General features: G+C 52.0%; 1 protein-coding gene and 1 long non-coding RNA gene across 2 annotated transcripts; both read left to right on the plus strand.

The window, feature by feature from the left end:
• Nucleotides 1–2,282: 2,282 nt before the first annotated feature.
• Nucleotides 2,283–8,262, plus strand: LOC120307543. Its single transcript, XR_005556575.1, has 2 exons — nucleotides 2,283–2,576; nucleotides 8,108–8,262. It is a non-coding gene; the product is annotated as an uncharacterized LOC120307543 (long non-coding RNA).
• A 4,538-nt stretch (nucleotides 8,263–12,800) lies between these two features.
• On the plus strand, nucleotides 12,801–18,632 carry LOC120307525 (kunitz-type serine protease inhibitor bitisilin-3-like). Its single transcript, XM_039342380.1, has 5 exons — nucleotides 12,801–12,960; nucleotides 16,354–16,530; nucleotides 16,833–16,973; nucleotides 17,578–17,745; nucleotides 18,316–18,632. Exons 1-5 carry the CDS (start codon nucleotides 12,870–12,872, stop codon nucleotides 18,324–18,326), a joined length of 588 nt encoding a protein of 195 aa, XP_039198314.1. The 5' UTR covers nucleotides 12,801–12,869; the 3' UTR covers nucleotides 18,327–18,632.
• Nucleotides 18,633–22,440: the final 3,808 nt, after the last annotated feature.

The raw sequence follows: 22,440 nt of genomic DNA on the forward strand, positions 1-22,440 counted from the left end.
ACCTCCAGTGATAGAGCACCCACAACTTCTGGAGGCCACCTGTTCCACTGATTAATTGTCCTCAGGGTCAGGAAATTTCTTCTTGGATCTAGATTAGATCTGTCTTTAATGATTTTCCACCCGTTAGCTCTTGCCCTGCCTTCAGGTGCTTTGGAGAATGGGTGGACCCCTCCTCTTCTCTGTGGCAGCCCCTCAGATATTGGGGGACTGCCACCATGCCCGTGGGTGGTACATATATAGAAGGGTTTTGGTTTCCAAATAGGGTGTAGAGTATAGAGTCCTAGGCCTGGAAGGGATCTTGGAGATCTTCTAGTCCAGCACCCTGCTCATCTGAGTCCATTTCTATTTTTGAAAACCTCCAGAAATGAAGTACCCACAACTCCAGGAGACAACCCATTCTACTCATTCATCGTTCTCATGGCCACGAAAGTCCTTCTTACTCCCAGGTTGGATCTCCCAGTGACCAGCTTCTCTCCATTGCGTTTTGTCCTGCATTCAAGTGCTTTGGAGAATAAATTGGGCCTTCTTCCCTGCTTCCAACATTGGAGATTCTGCTTGTGCAAAATGCTTGGAGGAAAACCGGTCCGGGTGATGCTGGGGACAGACTGGCCCAAACAGGTTGAAAGGGCCCCCCAGGATCCTGGGGACTGTAGTGGACAACGAGTGATCAAGGCTGCTGGACAACTTTCCCCTCATTGCTTAAGAATGTTCTGCAAAGGTCCTGGTTGACGAAGGTCACAATGGCCAATATCTAAAGGCCCAACTGGTGATTAGCCTGGAATGTGGCAGATTACGCCTTGGAATGAGAGGAAGGTCGAGGGCAAAGTTGAAAAACTAACCTATGAACAAAAAGAAAAATAAGAATGCCAACTAGCAGTCAAAAGACAGGAGGAAAACTCCCTAATTGCACAACACATAGAAAAGCTTAGCCGTCATTTCATCTGGGAAACAGCGACCGTCCTAGACCAGGCTCAGCCCCAAAATGCTAGAGAATTCCTGGCGCCCAGACAGGCACACCGAGGTAAACAATACCTTCGTAGCATTCAAGAGAGACCATCAAAAATCTAAAACATCTCTTCACCAACAATAAAAATAATAAGCAGAGATTAACATCGAGATCAACACTAGGGGAACGATCAAGCAGTAAATGGTCTAACACTCCCGCCAAACTACTTGTACATAACTAGAGAGCAAACTTAATTTAATTGTAGCACTGATGACATTACCTAGTTGGGTCATAGAATGTCTGTAAGAACACCACCTAGCTCAGGGAGTACCAAGGACCCCACAATCATCATCATCATCATCCTCTCCACAAACCCCATTCCCTTCTAGCACTGATGTTGTTACCTAGCTGGGTCACAAAATGTCTGCAAGAAAAACACTAAAGAGCAGCAAGGACCCCACAGTCCTCCTCTCCCTCTCCCCCTCCTCCTCCTCCTCCTCTCTGCAAACCCCCCTCCCTTCTAGCACTGATGATGCTACCTAGCTGGGTCATGAAACGTCTGCAAGAAGACCACCAAGCTCAGAGAGCACCAAGGATCCTCATTTCAGCCTTGAGCAACAAATTTGCTTTTCTGTTGGTAGAAAAATAACTGCATTGCCCATTTGTGAAACTGTACCCCCCCCCCCCGTCTGAAATTATTTGCTTAGGGGCGCCATGCAGCCGGTAGATATGTTTCAGGAACATTTTGGTCAGTCGTTGGGCAGATGGGAGTCCTTTGTAGGCGATGAACAGGTCTATTACAGTCCAGATGACAGTATTTCCCCTACTTTCAGGTAGGTCTACTATAAAGTCCATAGCTATTTCTTCCCAGGGTTGAGAAGGGTCTGCCACGGGTTGCAGTAACCCCGGGGTTTTCCCTGGGATTCTTTTCATTGTGGCACCTACAGTACAACTTTTTACATAGTTTTCCACATCCTTTTTCTCATGATAGATTTTTTTTTCCTGAATCTTTACCAGCTCCTCTCATGCTTAGAGGCAGTGGGCGGAGTTCAGGACTCCAGGTCGATGGAAAAGGATTTGAGCTCTTAGCATGATGTCAAGTGTCTGATTAACGAAACACTTCAAAGAACTTTCAGGCATTTTTTTAACCTAAAAAGCCTTTATTAGTATTACAGAGACATCAGCACAGCAAAAAAAAAATCAGATCTTGCATCTGACGGCAGTGGGGGGGGGGGGTGTCAGCCTCAAAGAAGTGACAGGCATTCACTTCCGTGTTCCCGGTCTCCACCCCACTCCCCGCCCCCCACTCGTGAAATGGGAGACCTACCACTGGCACCGTGCCTGGCAGAGAAAGCCGCAGCCGGCACTGGGTGATGCAGATGCCATGTTTCCCAGGCCCCGGAGCGCCTGCCGGTGGGCCCGGAGGAGGAGGAGGCTCCTAGTGCCCAGCAGAAATTCTGGCCAACAGGTTCCCTGTGAGGAGAAATTCAAGAGTTTGAACTATCTGGCTTTGAAAGGGGACTCTGCTGAAGAGGCTGATGAGCTGGGATGGTGGAAGGGTTGGAATGCCCACCGCCAGGAGTTCGATCCTGACCAGCTCAAGGTTGACTCAGCCTTCCGTCCTTCCCAGGTCGGTAAAATGAGGACCCAGATTGTTGGGGGGGGGGGCAAAAGGCTGACTCTGTAAACCGCTTAGAGAGCGCCGTGCTAAGTGTGAAGGGAGGGAGGGAGGGAGGGAGGAGGAAGGAAGGAAGGAAGGAAGGAAGGAGGGAGGGAGGGAGGGAGGGAGGGAGGGAGGGAAGGAAGGAAGGAAGGAAGGAAGGAAGGAAGGAAGGAAGGAAGGAAGGAAGGAAGGAAGGAAGGAAGGAAGGAAGGAAGGAGGGACCCTGGTGGCACAATGGTTCAAATGCAGTATTGCAGGCTGACTCACTGCCTGCTGCCAGGAGTTCAATCCTGACCAGCTCAAGATTGACTCAGCCTTCCGTCCTTCCGAGGTCGGTAAAATGAGGATCCAGATTGTTGTGGGGACAAGAGGCTGACTCTGTAAACCGCTTAGAGAGGGCTGCAAAGTACTATGAAGCAGTATTGATATCAAGTGCTATTGATCTTGTAGTATTTTCCTCCCTCCCTTCCTCCCTCCCTCCCTTCTCCTTTTTCTTCTCCTCTTTTTCCTTTCCCTCTCTTTTTCCTTTCTCTGGTTCACTGGTCAGTTCTGCCCACCGCCAGGAGTTTGATTCTGACCCGCTCAAGGTCGACTCAGCCTTCCATCCTTCCAAACTTGATAAAATGAGGACCCAGATTGTTGTGGGGGGCGAAATAGTCTCACTCTGTAGATCACTGGTGTTTGCAAGGTCCTTCCCAGCTCTGTTATTCTATTTTTATGGTCCTGAATATGAGCCGCCTTGAGCTGTTCCAGACCTGGAGGGATCCTGCTTCCCTGGTCTTCTCCAGCCCTGGACCTCATGAACCATCACCACCCCTGCCTGGGACATCTGCAGCAAAGCAGATGTGGGGGGGGGCTCTTGCTAGCCTGCCCTGGGCACCCTCCCTCTGGCTAATGCCAAAATCCCCATCCTTCACTGAAACCTGCAGCCTCAGGAAGTCCCTTTGGGTTGGTGGGGGGCAGGACAGGAGACCATCTCAAGGAGACCAGAAGACTCCAGGACTGGAGAAATGGAGGGGAAGACTCCGCTTCCCTGTAGGCCAGGCGGGGGGACCCCAGAGGGCATCCAGGCTTACCTCCAGCCCCAGTGAGCGTGAGGCCCGCTGAGAGGACCAGGAACCCGAGGAGGAGCCCATGGTGCTGCTGCCAGCCATGTGGGGACTCAGTCTGAGCTGCACCAGCCTCCCAGTCAGGAGGGGAACTGGGGAGAGGTCGCCCACAGAGTTGTGCAAGGATTGCACCGTTAGGAGGGTGGGCAAAAGCTGGCACTGGTTTTCCTGCTGCAATCAGCTGGGCGGAGTTGAACTTGGCCCAGGCCTGTTGCCCTCCCCCCCCCCAGCTGAGGAAGCCTTTCTCCTCCATTGTCATTGTCATTCTATACACACACACACACACACACACACACACACACACACACACCAGAAAGGGCTTCTGCAGTCAAAGAAGGGCGTTTTGTGGGCCTGAGGCGGGGCTGCTACCAGCCCAGCCCTTGGCAAAGCATCCATCCGTTGAGCCTCTGTGGGTTGTGTGTCCTAATTATTGTTTCAGCATTAAAGAATATTTTGACATTCCCACCGGTTGCAAGCCAGCCAGGGAGGGCAAAATTCCCACTTGAAGGGAGGCAGGCAGGTTTTCTAAATAAGACGAAAGAGTTCAAAATTCTGTCCTTTCTAAGTCAACCTCACAAGCTCTTAGCAGCCCCCTATTTCTGCTTGAATAGGGGGTTGGACTAGAAGACCTCCAAAGTCCCTTCCGACTTTGTTATTCTGTTGTTCTACCCTGGTTCTGGGCCAAGAACCCCCTGGTAGAAAATAACCCCTGATTCTCCTGGTTGACCCCCCCCCCTGGCCTGGCATCTACCCCTCCCCCCAACGGAAGGCTTGATCTCTTCAGCCTTCCCTGATCCAGTTATCCTTGCATCAGGGACCCCAAGACCTTGTTAAGGCCACAGCTGGAATATTGCATCCAGATTTCTTCAGCTCTTCTTCTTGAAGGAAAAAACAAGCGCAGAGGCCTTTTGAAAAAGCAGTTATGATGTTAAAGTTTGAAGAGAGTTAAGGGTTTTTATGATTTTGTTCATTGTATAATTAGTAAACTTAAATAGATTATGTTTAATATGTTTGCATAATCCTGTGTTTTGCTCTGGGAAGTCGGGGGGGGGTGGATGGGTTGACGTTTAAGTAGTTCAGATAAAGTAGAAATAGTCTTATTGTATATAATATTAATGGTTTAATTTTGAGAGAGGAACTGCTCGGGCATTTCCCCTGGACCGCATCAAGAGGGAGAAGAAGAAGGTGAGAAGTAAGTAGGAAGGTGAAGGAGGAGAGAGGGTGAGTGAAGAAAAAGAGGGAAAGAAGTAAGTTGGTTTGAGGTGGGACGCGGTTTGGGGGGAAATGGGCGGGCAAGACCGAATGTGGTGTGTATCGATTTGTTTTGTTTTTTTATCTGAAGTATTTGTAAGATCGTTATGTATTGTAAAGTTGAAAATAAAAATTTTTACAAAAAAAAAAAAAGCACTTGGTCTGGACGAGAGCAAATCTCCACAGACAATTGCCAGTGTATTTCCCCCCTCCTGGGCATCCGAGGGTCTTTTCTTTTAGGAGTGGGATGTCCAGGGGAAGGTACAGCACCCAGGGGCCCTCTGGTCATCGACAAAAGCTTTATTGGCCACGCATCACAAACACCCACGCTCATCCTCACTTGCGCCACTGAAACACGGGCCGGCAGATGCACAGAAGGGCCCCGTAGATGGCCAACGTGAAAAGGGCTGTTCATGTAACCCCAGTGAACCCCTGGCTGCTCAAGAGGTGCCCGTCCCCCTGGGCTCTTTGGCAGCGTGAATCGTTCAGCCGTGAGGCTGGCCGAAAGAACTATTAGGCAACGCTGACGGAAGAAAGATCCATGGGTTCATCCTTCAATAATTTTTTGTTTGTTTTGGTGCCTTCAAGTCAGTTTCATTCCTGGACCACTCCCTGACGTTTCCTTGGCAAGGTTCCCGGAGGTGGTTTGTCACCGCCTCCTTCCTAGGGCTGGGAGAGAGTGGCTGGCCCAGGGCGGCCTTGTGCCTAAGGCAGGACTGGAACTCACAGTCGGCTGCTTTCTAGCCTAGTGCTTTCACTAGCAGACCTGAGTGGCTCTCTTGGGCTTGATTAGCTCGGCATAATTAGCGAACAAAGAGCCTCACAATGAAGCCCAAAGTCCCCATCAGCCTGCAGGGGGCCCCGGGGGTGCTGAGGGAGCCGGCTCAGAGGACCAGCAGGATGGGGCCTCCGTAGGACTTGAACTCATCGCTCCCTGCAGCTCCTCCTCCTCCTCCTCCGGGAGACCGAAGGAAAGACAACCTCTCTGGTTACAGGCTAAGAGAGTTGGGAGGGACCTTGGAGGTCATCTAGTCCAACCCCCTTCTATACCATTTCAGACAAACTGCCCAGCAGCAGCTGAACTGGGGAGGGGGGGGTCGTCCATTCTCTGCTTAGGAGAGCAATAGCCCTTAGCAATGACACTTAGACTTATATACCGCTTCACAGAGCTTTGCAGCCCTCTCTAAGTGGTTGCAAAGAGTGAGCAAGTTGCCCCCCACAATCTGGGTCCTCATTTTACTGACCTCGGAAGGACAGAAGGCTGAGTCAACCCTGAGCCGGTGAGAATCGAACTGCCAGCAGAAGAAGCCGGCAGTGCTGCATTGTAGCCACTGCACCCCCAAGGCTCAGGGGTGCTATCTTGTTCCTCTGTATTTGGGGAGGGGTCTGCAGAGTCAGGAGAAAAGGACTGTGTCCCCCATTCTGTGGAATCCCTCCCTGATGGGAAGGGAAGACCAAAATGGGCCCCCAGTACGCCCACAAGGAGTACCACTTTGGTAGAAACGGGGGGTGTGTGTGTGTGTGTGTGTGTGTGTGTGTGTGTGTGTGTGTACATTTCTACCACGAGGATCCCAGGTCAAGAGAGAGGAGTCCAGTAATAAAGTCCAGCCCAGCTGGGGAGGTTGGCCCCAGAAGGACTGGGCTGGGCTCTGGGGGGCAGGAGGAGGGGAGGCGGGACCCTCTTCCAGCTGGCAGCGTCTCATCCTGGATGCACGGAGGGGCTTTGGCTGCTGGGGGGCCCAGAGACGGGACCTTGCTTGCTCTGGGGCTCCAGTTCCAGGAGAATTTCTCAGCCTTGAGATCTTCCATTCCTGGGGCGTCTCCCAAGCCCCCTCCAGGCAGGGTCACGATTCCTCCCGTGAGGTGTGAAAGTGACCGGAAGTGTTGCCTTTCCAATTGCCTGGCTGAGTGCAAGGATCCCGTCTACGGGAAGTGTGGTGGGTCCCGCACATTGTCACTTGTGCAGTTTGCTCAGTGCAAAGGAACGGCTGTGGGGCGTCTCCTGGGTCCAGACGTGCTCTGGGCACCTGCAGGTTTCTCTGGGGTCTCTCAGGCTCTCCTCCTGTCCATCAAAGGTGGGGCAGATGTTATAAAAGGAAGGTGCCCCGATGTGGAAGCAGAGCTTGGTGTGGTGCAGAGGGTCCCTTCTTCCTGTCAGGGACCCCACCCCCACTCTGGGGGAGCCATGAGACTCACCCTCCCCCTCCCCCTGTCCCTTGACCTCTTCTCCTCCTGAACCTCCTTTGGGATAATGCCCTCCCCAGTTCAGCTGTTGGGCAATGTGTTGAAGAAGATGGTCCTCCTGCCAGCCTGGTCAGGATGCCAGAAGGTCCCAGGCAAGGAGGACTTCCAGGAGGAGGAGAGGCTGGGCCAGAACCCCTTGCCCACTTTGGTCCAGCTCATCCCCTGGGCAGACCAGAACTGATCCATGCTCAGGTGACCGGAAGGTCCACCATGGCTTCACTGGGGGATTAGGGTCACAACCTCACCTTTCTGATTGTGAGAAACGCTCCATGTCCAAATTAGAAAGTTCCTGTGAATGTGGAGGCCTCCTAGAAAGACAGGATGGGGAAAAGACACTGGAGGTCATCTAGCCCAACCACCCTCCAGGGCAGAAAGAGCATCCTGGAGAGATCTTGTCCCATCTTTGCTTTGTCACGGAGAAGAGGGAGTCAAGCTACTCTCCAAAGCACCTGAAGGCAGGACAAACAAACGAGGGATAGAAACTCAGCAAGGAGAGAAGCAACCTGGAACTAAGGGAAAAAATTCTGTCAGGGAGAAGAATCAATCTGTGGAACAGCTGGCCTCCAGAGGTTGCAGGTGCTGCATCAAGGGAGGGTTTTGAAGAAGCGACTGGACAGAGGTATAGGGTCACCTGCTTGAGCAGGGGGTTGGACTAGAAGACCTCTGAGGTCCTTTCAGACTTTGTTATTCTGAATTCTGTATTCTGCTTGAAACCCTCAGTCGTGGAGCCCCACAACCCCAGTGGGGATCCTGCCCCATTGCTTTCTAGCTCTCCCAATCGGGCCATTCCTCCAGCTTTCAAGTTTCGGTCTCCGTGGCTGAAAGATTCGGCAGGGTGAAGCCCTGGAGGGAATTGTGGGCGGAAACCTCACATCTGAATGTTTGTTTTTACAGCTTGACCAACGAGGAGACCCACCCCAATTGGATCCAGTGTTCCAACTTGATCCAAAGAGCCTTCTTCTGTCCTGGACCACCCTGGAGACCCTCCCCCCAAATCCACCCTGGATTCATCCCTTCTTCTCTGCAATAAAGCTTTGGTTCCAGCTGCCCTCTCGGTCTCTGGTGTCTCCTTCTGCCCCTTTGGGGGTTTTCCCTCCCCACCTTGACCCGAGTCCCCCCCCCCCATGTCAGAGGAAGAGGAGCTGTTCCCCAATGTGGCTTTCCAGAGAGAATCCGCAGGGGAAGAGCCTCTCTTGTTGCGAGAAATCGCTGCCTGAGGGTCAGTAACTGAGTCCCCACGAAGGGCTTACTCCAGAGTAAATCTGGAGTGGACACAGGGATTCTGCTATCCTGCGATGGCTCCACACGGATGGTCTGGCTGGAGGCCATGAGGCCAATCAGAGAAAGCTTTTTGCCTTTATTTAAATTAAGCAGAACAGAAATAAAAGAGAAGCAGGCAAAAAACAGCAAAAGAAGACAGAATGAGAGGAAAAAAGATTAGATATACGAGAGCTTCTCACGCATATGGATATTTGCCTTGTATTTTCCACACAAGATATTTGCACGCCATCTGTTCATAAGTCACCAATAACTTCATTTCTTCAATGCGGGGTGATTCGTGTGGGCATCGGGAAAACGTCAACCCTTTTCCAGAGTCCAGTTAAGGACTGCAATGCCCCCTCCCAGAACAGAGCGACCGGGGGTCTCCCCAAAGCAGATTCCCACCCATCCTTCTTTTGTCCCTGCGTCTCCCCACGCCCGGCCATCCCCCTTTCTCTCCTTCACACAACCACAATGGATGCCTTCCTTCTTTGGGGTTTCTTGCACACTCTCAGCTGGGGAAAAAAATTCCACTTCACGGCCATTTGCACACCAGGTCAGCCCCACTGGAGCGGAGCCCCCAAGCCAGTCTCTACAAGGGGTCCTCCCTGTGGCCATCATAGGGTCTGGCTGCTGGAGGGGCTGACAAGCACTCACTCCACCCCACCCCACTTGACTTATGACTAAAATTGAGCCCAAAATTTCTGTTGCTAAGTGAGATTATTATGAAGTCAGTTTTGCCCTATTGGACGACCTTTCTTGCCACAGTTGTTAAGGGAATCACTGCAGTTCAGTTAGTAACACAGTTGTTAAGTGAATCTGGCTTCCCCATTGACTTTGCTGGTCCAAAGGTCGCAAATGGGGATCATGTGACCCTGGGAATGTTGCAACCGTCATAAATATGAGTCAGTTGCCTAGAATAGAATAGAATAGAATAGAATAGAATAGAATAGAATAGAATAGAATAGAATAGAATAGAATAGAATATATGGAATAGAATAGAATATAAGGAATAGAATAGAATGGAAGGGAAGGGAAGGGAAGGGAAGGGAAGGGAAGAGAAGAGAAGAGAAGAGAAGAGAAGAGAAGAGAAGAGAATATGGGAATTAACAGAACAGAGCAGAGCAGAGTAGAGTAGAATATGGGAATTAGAATAGAATAGAATAGAATTACAGAATAGAATAGAATAGAATAGAATAGAATAGAATAGAATAGAATAGAATAGAATAGAATAGAATAGAATAGAATAGAATAGAATAGAATAGAATAGAATAGAATAGAATAGGATGGGATGGGATGGGATGGGATGGGATGGGATGGGAAGAGAAGAGAAGAGAAGAGAAGAGAAGAGAAGAGAAGAGAAGAGAAGAGAAGAGAAGAGAAGAGAAGAGAAGAGAAGAGAAGAGAAGAGAAGAGGTCAAAAGTAACTTTTTTTCAGTGCTTTTGTAATCTTGATCAGCCAATAAATGAACAGTACACAGATAGAAGAGATATTTGTTGTGACCTTGGAGGGGGTGAAGAGTCACTGAATTTTATACCTGTGATGGAAATTGGAAGCCACTCCACACATTTACTTTCTCTTTCTTATATTTTTATATTTTTCTCTTACATTCTTTACTTCTTTCTATCTTTTTTTAGTCTGCATTAAATTTTAATATTTTCATAAAATGATATAAGTTAAAAAGGAAAAGCTGTCATCAACATCGGGACCAGGGAGGTATGGCTTTGTAAAAATGTTATCTACATTTATTCTTTGAATTCTGTATCATCCTCATCCTTAGTTTTCATTTTGGAAAAAGAGAAAAGCTTCGGAGCGAAAATGAAAAGCTCCCAGGAGACCCCAGGCCGCTCGCCATCCCCCCCCCCAGAGCTGCAGCTGGCCCACGGCGCAAAATCTCCCTGGATGGGTGGGGGGCTCCATCACGACCAGCCCAGACTTGCAATTCGCCAGCCGAGGAGCCCCAGCAGGAGCCAGAGGGGGGAATTTCAGAATAACCGACTTGGAAGAGGCCCTGGAGGTCTTCTAGTCCACAGGTCGGCAACCTGAGGCTCCGGAGCCGCATGCGGCTCTTTGAGCCTTCCCTTGTGCTCCCAGCCTCCTCTGCCTTTGCAGAGAGAGACAGAGACAGAGAGAGGCAATTGCGCTTCCCTGCGTGTGTGTGTGTGTGTGTGTGTGTGTGTGTGTGTGTGTGTGCGGAGCTCCTCCCTTTGCTGCGTCTCTGCAGGAAGCAGGAAGGGCAGGAGAGAGCTAGCTAGCCCAGCTAGGCTGACTCAGGAATTCTGGGAGTTGAAGTCCATGAATCATAAAAGACAGGAGGTTGCCTACCCCTGAGATTGTTGGAGAACAACTTGAAGCTTGCCAGGTGAGCAGCAGATGGGGGGGGGGAGAAAGAGAGAGAGAGAAAGAGAGAGAGAGAGAGGGAGGGGGAAAGAGAGAGAGGAAAGAGAGAGAAAGAAAGAGAGTGGGGAAAGAGGAGTGGCAGACCAAGGGCAGAGAGGGAGGGAGGGAGAGAGACACAGAGAGAGAGACCCTTTTGACATCTAAAATGAAGATAACACTGCATATATCCTTTTTTTACCTATGTGTGTATGTAATTTTATTCTCTTAAAGCATTCTCTCGGTGATCATTGTTTTAATAGTATGGATATTCCCAAGAGTCATATTTTTACTTTTATTTTTAACGTGTGTGTGTGTATGTGTGTGTGTGTGTGTATACACACACACACATACACAAACACACTCTCTCTCTCTCTCTCTCTCTCTCACACACACACACACACACACACACACCTATAATAAAGATAAAAAAGGATATATGCAGTGTTATCTTCATTTTAGATATCAAAAGGGTTTTGCGGCTCCCGGTGTTTTGTTTTTGGTGGGAAACGGGTTCAAGTGGCTCTTTGAGTGTTTTGGGTTGCCTACCCCTGTTCTAGTCTAACCCCCTGCTCAAGCAGGAGTCCCTAGATCAGCAAAGTCCAACTTTGGAACTTTAAGACTTGCGGACTTCAACTCCCAGAATTCCCCAGCCAGCCAGGCCGCCTGGAGAATTCTGGCAGTTGAAGTCCACAAGTCTTAAAAAGTTCCCGAGATTGGACATCCCTCCCCTATAGCATTCCGGACAAATGTCTGTCCAGTCTCTTCTTGAAAACCTCCAGGGCATTCAGACGCCCCCCAAAGCCAGGTCAGTGAAGCCCAGAAGCAGAAGGGGGATTTCCCACCAGCAATGATATTTAATGTGGAGGAAAGCCAGCTTTTATACTTAGGCAGGAAAAACCAAAGGCACAAGTACAGATACAGTTGTTCCACTGGTTTCATTCTTCTCACTGTTAGGAAAAAAACAAAGGTACAAGTACAGGTTAGGTGAGATCTGGCTTAAAAACAGCCACTGGGAGAGGGACCTTGGAGTCCTAGTGGACGATCCCTTGACCATGAGCCAGCAATGTGCAGCAGTAGCAGCAGCCAAAAAAGCTAACACAATCCTGGCTTGTATAAACAGAGGCATAGAATCAAGATCACGTCAAGTGTTATTACAGCTTTATAAAGCCTTAGTAAGGCCACACCTGGAATCCTGCATCCAGTTTTGGTCACCCCATTACGAAAAAGCTGCTGAGACTTTGGAAAAAGCGCAGAGAAGAGCAACAAAGACCATTAAATGCCTGGAGACTAAAACATATGGAGGATTTGGGTTTGGCCAGTCTAGGGGGAAAAAAGACTAGGGGGGGGGGAGAGACGATAGCAGCATTCCAATATTTGAGAGACTGCCACAAGGAGGAGGGGATCAATTTATTTTCCAGAGCACCTGAAGGCAGGACAAGAAACAGTAGATGGAAACTCATCAAGGAGAGAAGCAAGCTGGAATTAAGGAGAAACTTCCAGACAGCGAGAACAATTAACCAGTGGAATCTCCAGGGAGATTTTTCAAGAAGAGACTGGACAGCCACTTGTCTGGGGTGGGATGGGGTCTCCTGCTTGAGCAGGGGGCTGGACTAGAAGACCTCCATGGTCCCTTCCAGCTCTATTTTCATTCCGATTCAATGGGTCCGCGGGTCCCCGCCAGGCGTCTCCCGCGCCTGGAGGCTGAGACAGGCTGGTCCTTCTGCCCTACCCGGGGGGTGGGACAGAGAAGTCGAGGAATATCGAGGGTCACCGCCCCCCTCCTTTTATGAAACCACGGAGCCCGCCCCTCCGCCCCGCCCGGGTCCCGCTGACGTTTCCCCGCCGGACCCCGCACGTCGAAACCTTCCCCGCAGGAGTCATCGGGAGCCGCGAGGCGGGGCGGGGCGAGGGGGTTTCCCAGTCCGGCCCTCCGGAGAGGAGGAAAGGGGGGGTCGGGGTGCCGCGCTCTTAGTCCGGGAGAGGAGTCGGAGGCGGCTCAGTCGCCCAGCCAGCTTCATGGGGTCCAGTCGCAGCCTCCCCGTCCTCCTCCTCCTCTTCTGGGGCGCCTTGGCCCTCTGGAGCCCCCTGCTCTCCGTGTCCGGCATGTGTAAGTGGGGCGAGCTCCGGGGCGAGTGGGGGGGGGGTAAGGCGAGAGGGGTGGGCGGCGGGCTGCCTCGCCCAGAGGGTCCTTCTCTTCGTCGGGTCTCGAAAGCCCCCGCCCCGTCTGAACGCTCCCCAGCTGGAGCCTCGGGGGTGCTCAGAGAAACCCCCCCCATTCCGCCCCCCCAGAGACGCCCCGCTCTCTCCCCTGGACCCGGGAACGAGGGTCCTCCGCCCTCCGCCAAGCCCTAGACAGGAGGGGGGGGGGCGAGCGAGGCTCCGTTGGGCCAGGCTTCCTTTCGGGGTCCCCGTCTCGGCCCGGCGCCCTTTGGGTTTGGGGAAAAGGGGGTCCCGGCTTCCCAAGGACGCCGCCCCCCCTCGCCGTCAGCGGACCCCGGACGGCTGCGGGGAGGCAGGCCAGGCGCGTCCGCATCGAAGGGGCGAGCGGGGAGGGGCGAGGTCCGTCCCGGCCCGTCCGGGGACCAGGGGCCACGAAGGAGGACCCCGGCGGCGCCCGGCACGCATTTCCGCTCCCACGAAGCTTGCGTTTGCCCGATGTGCGTAACTCCGAGGCGGGGGAGGGTTGGGCAAGGCCGATGAATCACGTCGCTTCGCTCCCGTCGGGGAGTCGCCCCGCCAGGCGGCTGACTCGGAGGGAGCCTCGGACGGTTTGGGGGGGGGCGGAATCGGCTCCTCCGGCAGAAGGAGACGTCGATGGACGGGGGGGGTGCCCGTCCCCGCCTTCCCCCACCCACCCACCCTCCCCGGGCAAAGGCTGCCGAAGAGGATCGCAGCAGCCCGCGGGGTTGTTTTAATGCTTGTTTGTTTATTATTTATTTAATTTCTATGCCGCCCCTCTCCCCTACAAGGCGACTCTGGGCGGCTTGCAGATTTTAAAACCCAGTGCAAAGTAATTATATTGTAGTACTAATGGTATAATCAACGTTCTTAATCAGGGGTAGGCAACCTTGGCTCTTTTAGGACTCATGGACTTCAATTCCCAGAATTCCTGAGCCAGCCATGCTGGCTCAGGAATTCTGGGAGTTGAAGTCCATGAGTCCTAAAAGAGCCAAGGTTGCCTACCCCTGTTCTTAATAGTTTAATGCAGTGTTTCCCAAACTTGACAATTTTAAGGCATGTGGACTTCAACTCCCAGAATTCCACAGCCAGCACCTGTTCTTAATAGTTTAATGCAGTGTTTCCCAAACTTGACAATTTTAAGGCATGTGGACTTCAACTCCCAGAATTCCACAGCCAGCACCTGTTCTTAATAGTTTAATGCAGTGTTTCCCAAACTTGACAATTTTAAGGCATGTGGACTTCAACTCCCAGAATTCCACAGCCAGCAACGCTGGCTGTGGAATTCTAGGAGTTGAAGTCCACATGCCTTAAAATTGTCAAGTTTGGGAAACACTGGTTTAATGTTATAATAAACACCCAGCAACAGAGCAGGGAGTTACCGTGCTTTTGATACAAACGTTCGTAGAACTACAGAAGGTAAGAGTTTGTAGGCTCTGGGAGGTCATCTAGTCCACCCTCTGCTTAGGGCAGGAAGGGCCCTGACATATCACACACACGCCCAGCCCCCGGCTCTGTTCAGACGCTCCCGTAAAGGAGAGCTCCTTGCTTCTCACGGGTGTCCGTGCCAGAGACAAAGCGCTGTGTCTATGCTCGGGGTTCTCCCCAAATGAATCTACCTCCTCGTGGCTGAAACCTTTGTTTGTCGTTCTGTCTTTGGGACAATCCTGGCAATCTTCCACGCCATTCAGATGCTAGGTCTCCCACTGCCTCCTCTCCTCCCCTCTCCCCTTCTCGTGGCTAAGCCTGCCTCCGAACAATTGCTTGTTTGAATGCTAACCAACTCCGGGCATCTTTTTTCTCTTTCCATCCTGATCGTCGATTTCCCCCCCCCCCCCTCAGATTCAGGACACAGAATTGAGCGCAACGCCCCAGGTGTGACCTGAGCAGCAGCACAAAAGGCCGGGAACCGTGGCTTCTTTTCAGCCAGAGTCTGCACTTCTCCAGGGGTTTGGTCGGGTGGTGTCACACCGCTGGCTCGTGTTTAGCATCCCCCCCCCCCGTGCGAGGCTCCTCGGGAGGAGCTCCCCCCTCCTGTCCATGACGTCAGGTTTTTTTCCTCCTTTAAGACTTCGCTTCTTCTGCCTCTTTCGAAACGGCCTTGCTGGTTTCACCTGGCAGCCCCCTTTCCCTCCAGCCTTTTCCCCCAGCGATGCGCTGCTGGCTAAATTGTGACATGTCTTGAAAGAGTTTCGGCAGAGGGAAGTAGCTCCTTGGAATTCTTTGGGTCGAAAACGCCTCTCCCTTCCCCCCCCCCCCATTGCCTCTGGATAGCAGGCAATAACAGAATCACTAATTAGGGTATGCAACTCAAGCCAGGTCCGACTACAGCCATTTGTCTGGAATGGTAAAGGGCTTCCTGCATTAGCAGGGGGTTGGACTAGAAGACCTCCAAGGTCCCTTCCAGCTTCGATTCTATTCTATTCTATTCTATTTTCTGTTCTATTCTATATTTCTATTCTATGTTTCTATTCTATATTTCTATTCTATTCTATTTTCTGTTCTATTCTGTTTTATTCTATTCTATTTTCTGTTCTATTCTATTTTCTGTTCTATATTTCTATTCTATTTTCTGTTTTTTCTGTTCTATTCTATTTTCTGTTCTATTCTGTTCTGTTCTATTTTCTGTTCTATTCTATATTTCTATTCTATATTTCTATTCTATTTTCTGTTCTGTTCTATTTTCTGCTCTATTCTGTTGTATATTTCTATTCTATTCTATTTTCTCTTCTGTTCTATTTTCTGTTCTATTCTATTCTATATTTCTATTCTATATTTCTATTCTATTCTATTTTCTGTTCTATTATGTTCTATTCTATTTTCTGTTCTATTCTGTTCTATTTTCTGTTCTGTTCTGTTCTGTTCAAGGCCTCCAAGGTCCCTTCCAGCATGAGGATTAAAATATTCAGCATTCTGGTGTGACGTTTTCCCTCACTTCAGGGCCTCTGGGTAATTGAGTTTCAGTTAAAATATAACCAGTTAACAAAGACAACTAAAACAAACAAACACATTTAAAAAACAGCCTGGGATTTAGAAGGATCCTCCCTGGGTCAAGAGACAGCCCCAAAGCCCCCAAGGCTCTGGGTGCAAATTCTATTAGGGGGAGGGTCTCCAGCCTTGACCCTTCTAAGACTCGTGGACTTCAATCCCCCAGAAAGTTAGAGTTCCAACTGCCCAGGAGTTGAACTCCACAAGTCACACAGTGGCCAAGGTTGGCGACCCCTCTATTCGGGGGGCTGCTCTATCCCTCTCCACCCCCCACCTCCCAGAGCACCTACAATGGAGCAAAGTTCTGAGTTCCCCAAATCTTCTCTCTTGCCAGTCGAGGGAAGCTGCACCACCTTCCCCAACGCTTCGGAACGATGCGGGGAGCCCAAACACCGTTTTTTCTACAACGTCACCTCCAAGAGCTGCGAGCCTTTCGTTTACCACGGGTGCCCCAGGAACCGCAACCGCTACCACACCCTGGAGGAATGCAAGCGCTACTGCGGGAAGATTGGTGAGCCTGGCTCTTTGGCAGGGAGGGGTCTTCTGGAGGCGGGGGGGGGTCTGTTGAGCCCCTGCAGGAAAAGGCCCAAGCCAGCCTCGCTTTTTGGGGTGCTGCCCCTGCCCCTGCACGATGCAGCCCACCCTTGATTGGTCCTCCTTGGGTGCAGGAGTCCAATACGGGGTGGCGGGAGGCTCCCCCCTTTTCCTGCACCTCCTGTGCCCCCCCACACACACTGATGGGGTTTGTGCCAGTCCTTGTGGGGCTGCACGAGTGGCGCTTCCCAGAGCCCATGGCTGGATTCTGTTTTGCAGAAAAGCCGGGCTACTGCCCGCCGAGCCCCCGGGGCGCCCTGGTGCCATGCCTGGCAGAGTGCTTCCACGACGGTAGCTGCAAGGAGACGAAGAAGTGCTGCTCCTACGGCTGTTCCTTGCGCTGCATGGAGCCCGTCACAGGTGAGACCCAGAGCCAGCCGCTCTGTGGGAGGGGGGGGCATGGGCCGTGAGCACCTCCGTGGCTGTGTCTTGGCAGGCCACGCACGCCATCTGTAGGCCTCCGGGTGCAGCTGGCATGCTAATGGCAGAGTCCCCGGCTCATCTGCAGATGCTGGGCATGGTGGAGGGCACTGGGGTCTACCAGATGTTTGGGAGCTGCAAGCCCAGTCACACCAGGCCACGTGGCCAGTCGGACCAGCACCAAAAGTCCAGGGGCCGTGATGTCACTTCACTGTGATTGGTACCCGGGCCCTTCTAGGGATTCCAACTGGTTGGTAGTTTGCCCTGGACCAAGCCTTCTGGGTTTCTGATCCCCTTCCTTCCTTCCTTCCTTCCTTCCTTCCTTCCTTCCTTCCTTCCTTCCTTCCTTCCTTCCTTCCTTCCTTCCTTCCCTCTGACTCTCCCTCCCTCCTCCCTCCCTCCCTCCCTCCCTTTCTTCCTTTCTTCCTTCCTTCCCCCTCCCTCCTCCCTCCCTCCCTGCCTTCCTTCCCCCTCCCTCCCTCTTAAAGCATGTACATCGCCACCCACCTGGTGCCAACCTCTCCCCCCTCCCTCCGCCCTGCAGACCTCTGCCAGCTGCCTGTGGAAGAAGGCCCTTGCGATTTAAAACTACCACGCTGGTTTTACAACCCGAAGACTCAGCGATGCCAGAAGTTCGACTTTGGGGGCTGTGCAGGGAATGCCAACAACTTCAAAAAGCGTCGTTGGTGCCGGCTGAGGTGCCGCAAGAGAGGTGGGAGTGTGGCACTGCCGGGGGGGGGGGGGGGCTGAAGGGTGGGGAGGCCCTGTGCGAAGGGCCTTCACACCTTGAGGGCTGTGTGCAAAGAAGAGGAAGGAGAGCCAGCCCCCTCCCACCAGCAGCACTGCCAAAGGAGCCCTTTTCCTGCCCCCCCCCCGATGGTGCTGGGGGGTCTGGCCCTCTGGCCAAGAGGAAAGAGGACCCTGGACCCCCTTGGAACGCTGTCAGTCATATGTCCCAGAAGACTCCCTGCTCCACCCCCAAGCTGGGTGGGCTCCCCTCACCCCTAAGCCTGCTCCAGAAGAGCAGGTCAGCTTTTCCCCCCACCCTGACTAACTGGGGGGGGTCACGAAGACAGAGGCTGGGTGTCACCCTCCCGGAGGGACGCAGCCCCTCACAGCGGGGGAGGGGTGCCTCTCTGCCTCTGGGACAGGCCAGCCTAGCAAGTGGGAGGGGCTGTCCAACACCCCTGGAGGGAGGGCCGGGAATCCCCCCTCCTGCAGCCGCCTGTCCCCCCCCCATCCCCAGGGAAGACCGTTTCTGAGGCCTCCTTCCCTTTTCCAGGCTCTCCCTAAGGGCTCCGTGGAGGAAACCTCTGCCTGCTTCTTCGTGCTGAAGAAAGAGGGATGCATCAGGACGAGGCCAGGCGCAGGGAGCCTCCAGGCGCCTTTGGAAGGAAGGGAATTCTGGAATAAATTATTGCCCAGAGGAGACGGTGGTCCCGGACACTGTGCCAGTGCTCAGAAGGGCGCAAAGACTGCTCCACCTTCAAAGCATGGAATTTGCCACACCTGCCGGGCACCTTTATGGTGCCCCCCCCCTGTGCCTCCGTAGAAATTGGACAATGAATAAATAAAGCCACTTGCCACGGACTGCATGCCCCTCTGGCTGCTCTCTTCCCTCCTTGCCAGGCAGAGAGGGCAGCGTGTGCCAGTCCTACCCACCCAAGAAGCCAGCACAGACACAGGGGTGGGGGGAGGGCTGGGGGGGGGCTCTCTCCCTCCCCACACAGGAGCCGCCCAACTATTTTGCCCGGTTAACGCTCCCTGTTTCCTACCCAGTGGCTGCATTCTCACACCTCCCTTCAACCGGATCCTGAATCAACCTGTTTTTCTCGGTTCACACCACACACTGCATCATAAACTTGCCAAAGAGCAACACACAAACCGACAAAAGTCCCCAGATTTTGCCAGCTGTGAGACACGCTGGCCCAGGAGCCCCACAAACCTCTAATTAGGCAAGGATGGCCCAAGGATGAAGTGGAGAGAGAGCCTGCTCAAAAAAAAAAAAACTTCCTCCATGGCTCCAGATCAAGTGGGGGCCGTCCTGGGGGTCCCGTGCCTCAGTACTTGCATTAATGACTTAGAGGGGGGGAAATGAGTCTCAGAACCACAGATGGCACCAGGAGCCCCCCCCCCCCCCGCAGAGTTTGAAAAGGGTTTGGGGGAGGGGACAAAATGCAGCCCAGCCCCATCCAGACCCCTGCAAGGAGCCACTAAACAGGGCTGCAACCTTAAGAATGGTGTCAACTTTAAAGAATGGATTTCATAAAACATTTTTTGCAAGCTTGGGCTGAAGCAAGGAAAAAGATCTGAATAGAACGATTGCAGACAAGTGGCTGTCCAGTCACTTCTTAAAAGCCTCCAGGGATGGAGCACCCTCATCTGGTGGCAAGTTGTTCCACTGGTTTCATTCTTCTCACTGTTAGGAAAAAAACAAAGGTACAAGTACAGATTAGGTGAGATCTGGCTTAAAAACAGCCACTGGGAGAGGGACCTCGGAGTCCTAGTGGACGATCCCTTGACCGTGAGCCAGCCATGTGCAGCAGCAGCAGCCAAAAAAGCTAACACAATCCTGGGTTGTATAAACAGAGGCATAGAATCAAGATCACGCGAAGTATTAGTACCGCTTTATAAAACCCTAGTGAGGCCACACCTGGAATACTGCAGCCAATTGTGGTCACCATGTCATAAAAAAGATGTTGAGAACTTGGGGGGAAAAAAAGTGCAGAGAAGAGCAACTAAGATGATCCAAGGCCTGGAGACTAAAACATATGAAGAACAGCTGCAGGACTTGGGTTTGGCCAGTCTAAAGAAGAGAAGAACGGGAGACATGATAGCAGCCTTCCAGTATCTCAGGGGCTGCCCCAAAGAAGAGGGGGGTCCACCTATTCTCCAAAGTGCCTGAAGGCAGGACAAGAAGCAACGGATGGAAACCAATCAGGGAGAGAAGCAACCTGGAATTAAGGAGAAACTCCGTAACAGGGAGGACAACCAATTGGACAGAAGTTGTGGGTGCTTCATCTGACATGGTATAGGGTCTCCTGTTTGAGTAGGGGGCTGGACTAGAAGACTTCCAAGATCCCTCCCAGCTCTAATCTGATTCTAACTCAGGGTGGTGAACGTAGCTAATACTCCTCCCTCCCCTTATGGTCCTCACCACAGCAATCCTGTGAGGTGGGACTGGGGCTGAGGGAGACGAGCCCGTAGAAAGTCACCAGCCAGCTTCTATGGCTAAGGCAGGACCAGAACTCGGTGCTTTCCGACTCTGTCATTCCTCATTCTGGAGTTCCTCTCCTGGAAGCCAGGAGGCAGCGGTGGGTGTGGTGGCTGGAGAGGGATGCCCCCTGCTGGCCATTCGCTGCCCAGCATTGCAGAGGCTGCTGCCCAAACTCTCCATGGCCCAGAGGGTCCCAGGGCAGGGGGAGGTGGAGCAGGGGATGAGGAGCCTCGGGGCAGACCTGGGCTGGCCTAAACACACACACACCCAGAGGCCTGCAAGGTTTTCCACAATGGGTTGACCTCCCGGAACGTGGCTTCGGTGGCTCTTGTACACACCAGTTGGGGAAAAGCTATCCTGAGGCAGCCCAGAAGGACGATCGGAACGAAACCAGCTTCCTTCCAAGAATTGTGGGTGCCCCATCGCTGGAAGTTTTCAAGAAGAGACTGGACAGCCAATCTGTTTGAATTGATATAGGGTCTCCTGCTTGAGCAGGGAGTTGGACTAGAAGACCTCCAAGGTCCCTCCCCAGGTCTATTATTCTGTTATTCATTCATTGCTGGAGAAAACAACCCCCAGGAACAGGGCTTGCTGATCCATCACTGACATAAATGGAAATGGAGAATTTCCTCTGCCTTTTCTCAGTCCCATAAAACACAGCCCGAGCGTCACAATCAACCATCAGGGAGAAAAACCCCCAATACTTGCTGTAGCACAAGACCTTTATTGGGTCCAGCTGAGGAAGAGGCTGCCTCCAGAACCTGGATCAGCTATTGGGACAGAAATCAGGCAACTGGTCCAAACTCAGATGGCAGGAAGGTCCATAGCTTCTTAATCTTAATCCGAATAGAGCTGGAAGGGACCTTGGAGGTCTTCTAGTCCAACCCTCTGCTCAAGCAGGAGACCCTAAACCATTTCAGACTGTGGCTGTCCAGTCTCTTCTTAATAATCTCCAGTGATGGAGCAGCCACAACTTCTGAAGAGAAGCCATTCCAGTGGTTCATTGTTCTCACTGTCAGGAAATTTCTCCTGAATTCCAGGTTGCTTCTCTCCATGATTGGTTTCCCTCCGTTGCTTCTTGTCTTACCTTCCGATGCTTTGGAGAACACATTGACTCCCTCTTCTTGGTGGGAGCCCCTCAAATGCTGGAATGCTGCTATCATATCACCCCTTAGTCCTCCCTTTATCTGGACCGGCCATACTCAATTCCATCAACCATTTTGAATTTTGTATTTTAACCTGATCTTGAACCAAATAAAAAAAATATACGTTAAAAAAAACTTGATCAACTATACTGTTCCAGTCAGGATCACAGAGTGCTCCCTGTTCATGAGCAGACAGAGCCCGTGAATTTTATTAAGCACACCACGGCAGTGAGCTCAAACACAACAGGATTTGTGTAATGGGTGCGATTTAGACACGGCAGGCCATTTCAAATGTGCAAAAACTGCACTGGACTCTTGAAACTGGCTGCCGTGTCTACATCCCACTCGTTGTACAAATTCTGCTCCATTTGAGCTCAGGGGCCATGGTGTGCTTAATAAAATTAGTGGGGTGCATCTGCTCATAAAGAGGGGAACACTGGGTGATCTTGATGGGAACGCTACAGTTGACCGAGTTATGAATAAACCCAAATTTTAATTGTTCAGTCTTGCTTGGGAGGAGAAAATTCCACACCAACTGAATTCAGGAACTACAATCCGGATCGTTCTGAGAATTAAGCTGAATCTGACAATGAGAAGAGGAAGGGCTGAGCTCCGCAGAGCCCTGGGCTGGTGAGGGTGGGGATGATCCCATTTCTTTTCTTTTCTTTTTGCTTGAGGTTCATCAGAGCATGGGTTGGGGGCACACGGGGGGGAGGGGCCCTATCTAGTGAATTGCCAGGCTGCAACCGGGAGTTGTGAAGTGGTCCAGAATCCCACCACACCTGTACCAGATCTTCCATCTTGCTCACCACACATCTGGGTGGCTTCCCATTGCAGCCTCTGATGCCTCCTTGGGAGCTAAGACTTTCCACTGGACCCATGAGTTGGGGGTGGAGTGGGGATGAATGGGGATATGTGTGAGGGTGGGGGAGTTTGGGAGCTGTGATGGATACCGATTCCTTGGAACATCTCTGGATAAGGAGAAGACAGGAGATTGCCCAGAACTGCTCTGGACAGCTGCTCCTCAGAAGGAGAATTTCCATGG

This window comes from Crotalus tigris, unplaced genomic scaffold, assembly GCF_016545835.1.
Source record: "Crotalus tigris isolate CLP2741 ecotype Arizona unplaced genomic scaffold, ASM1654583v1 scf7180000017791.1120302, whole genome shotgun sequence".
In the NCBI taxonomy this organism is placed as follows: Eukaryota; Metazoa; Chordata; class Lepidosauria; order Squamata; family Viperidae; genus Crotalus; species Crotalus tigris.

Coding starts and splice junctions, on each gene's coding strand:
- LOC120307525 (XM_039342380.1), top strand. CDS start 12,870: ATGGGGTCCAGTCGCAGCCTCCCCGTCCTCCTCCTCCTCTTCTGGGGC. Junction 12,961..16,353: donor GCTCTCCGTGTCCGGCATGT/GTAAGTGGGGCG, acceptor CTCTCTTGCCAG/TCGAGGGAAGCTGCACCACC. Junction 16,974..17,577: donor CTGCATGGAGCCCGTCACAG/GTGAGACCCAGA, acceptor TCCGCCCTGCAG/ACCTCTGCCAGCTGCCTGTG.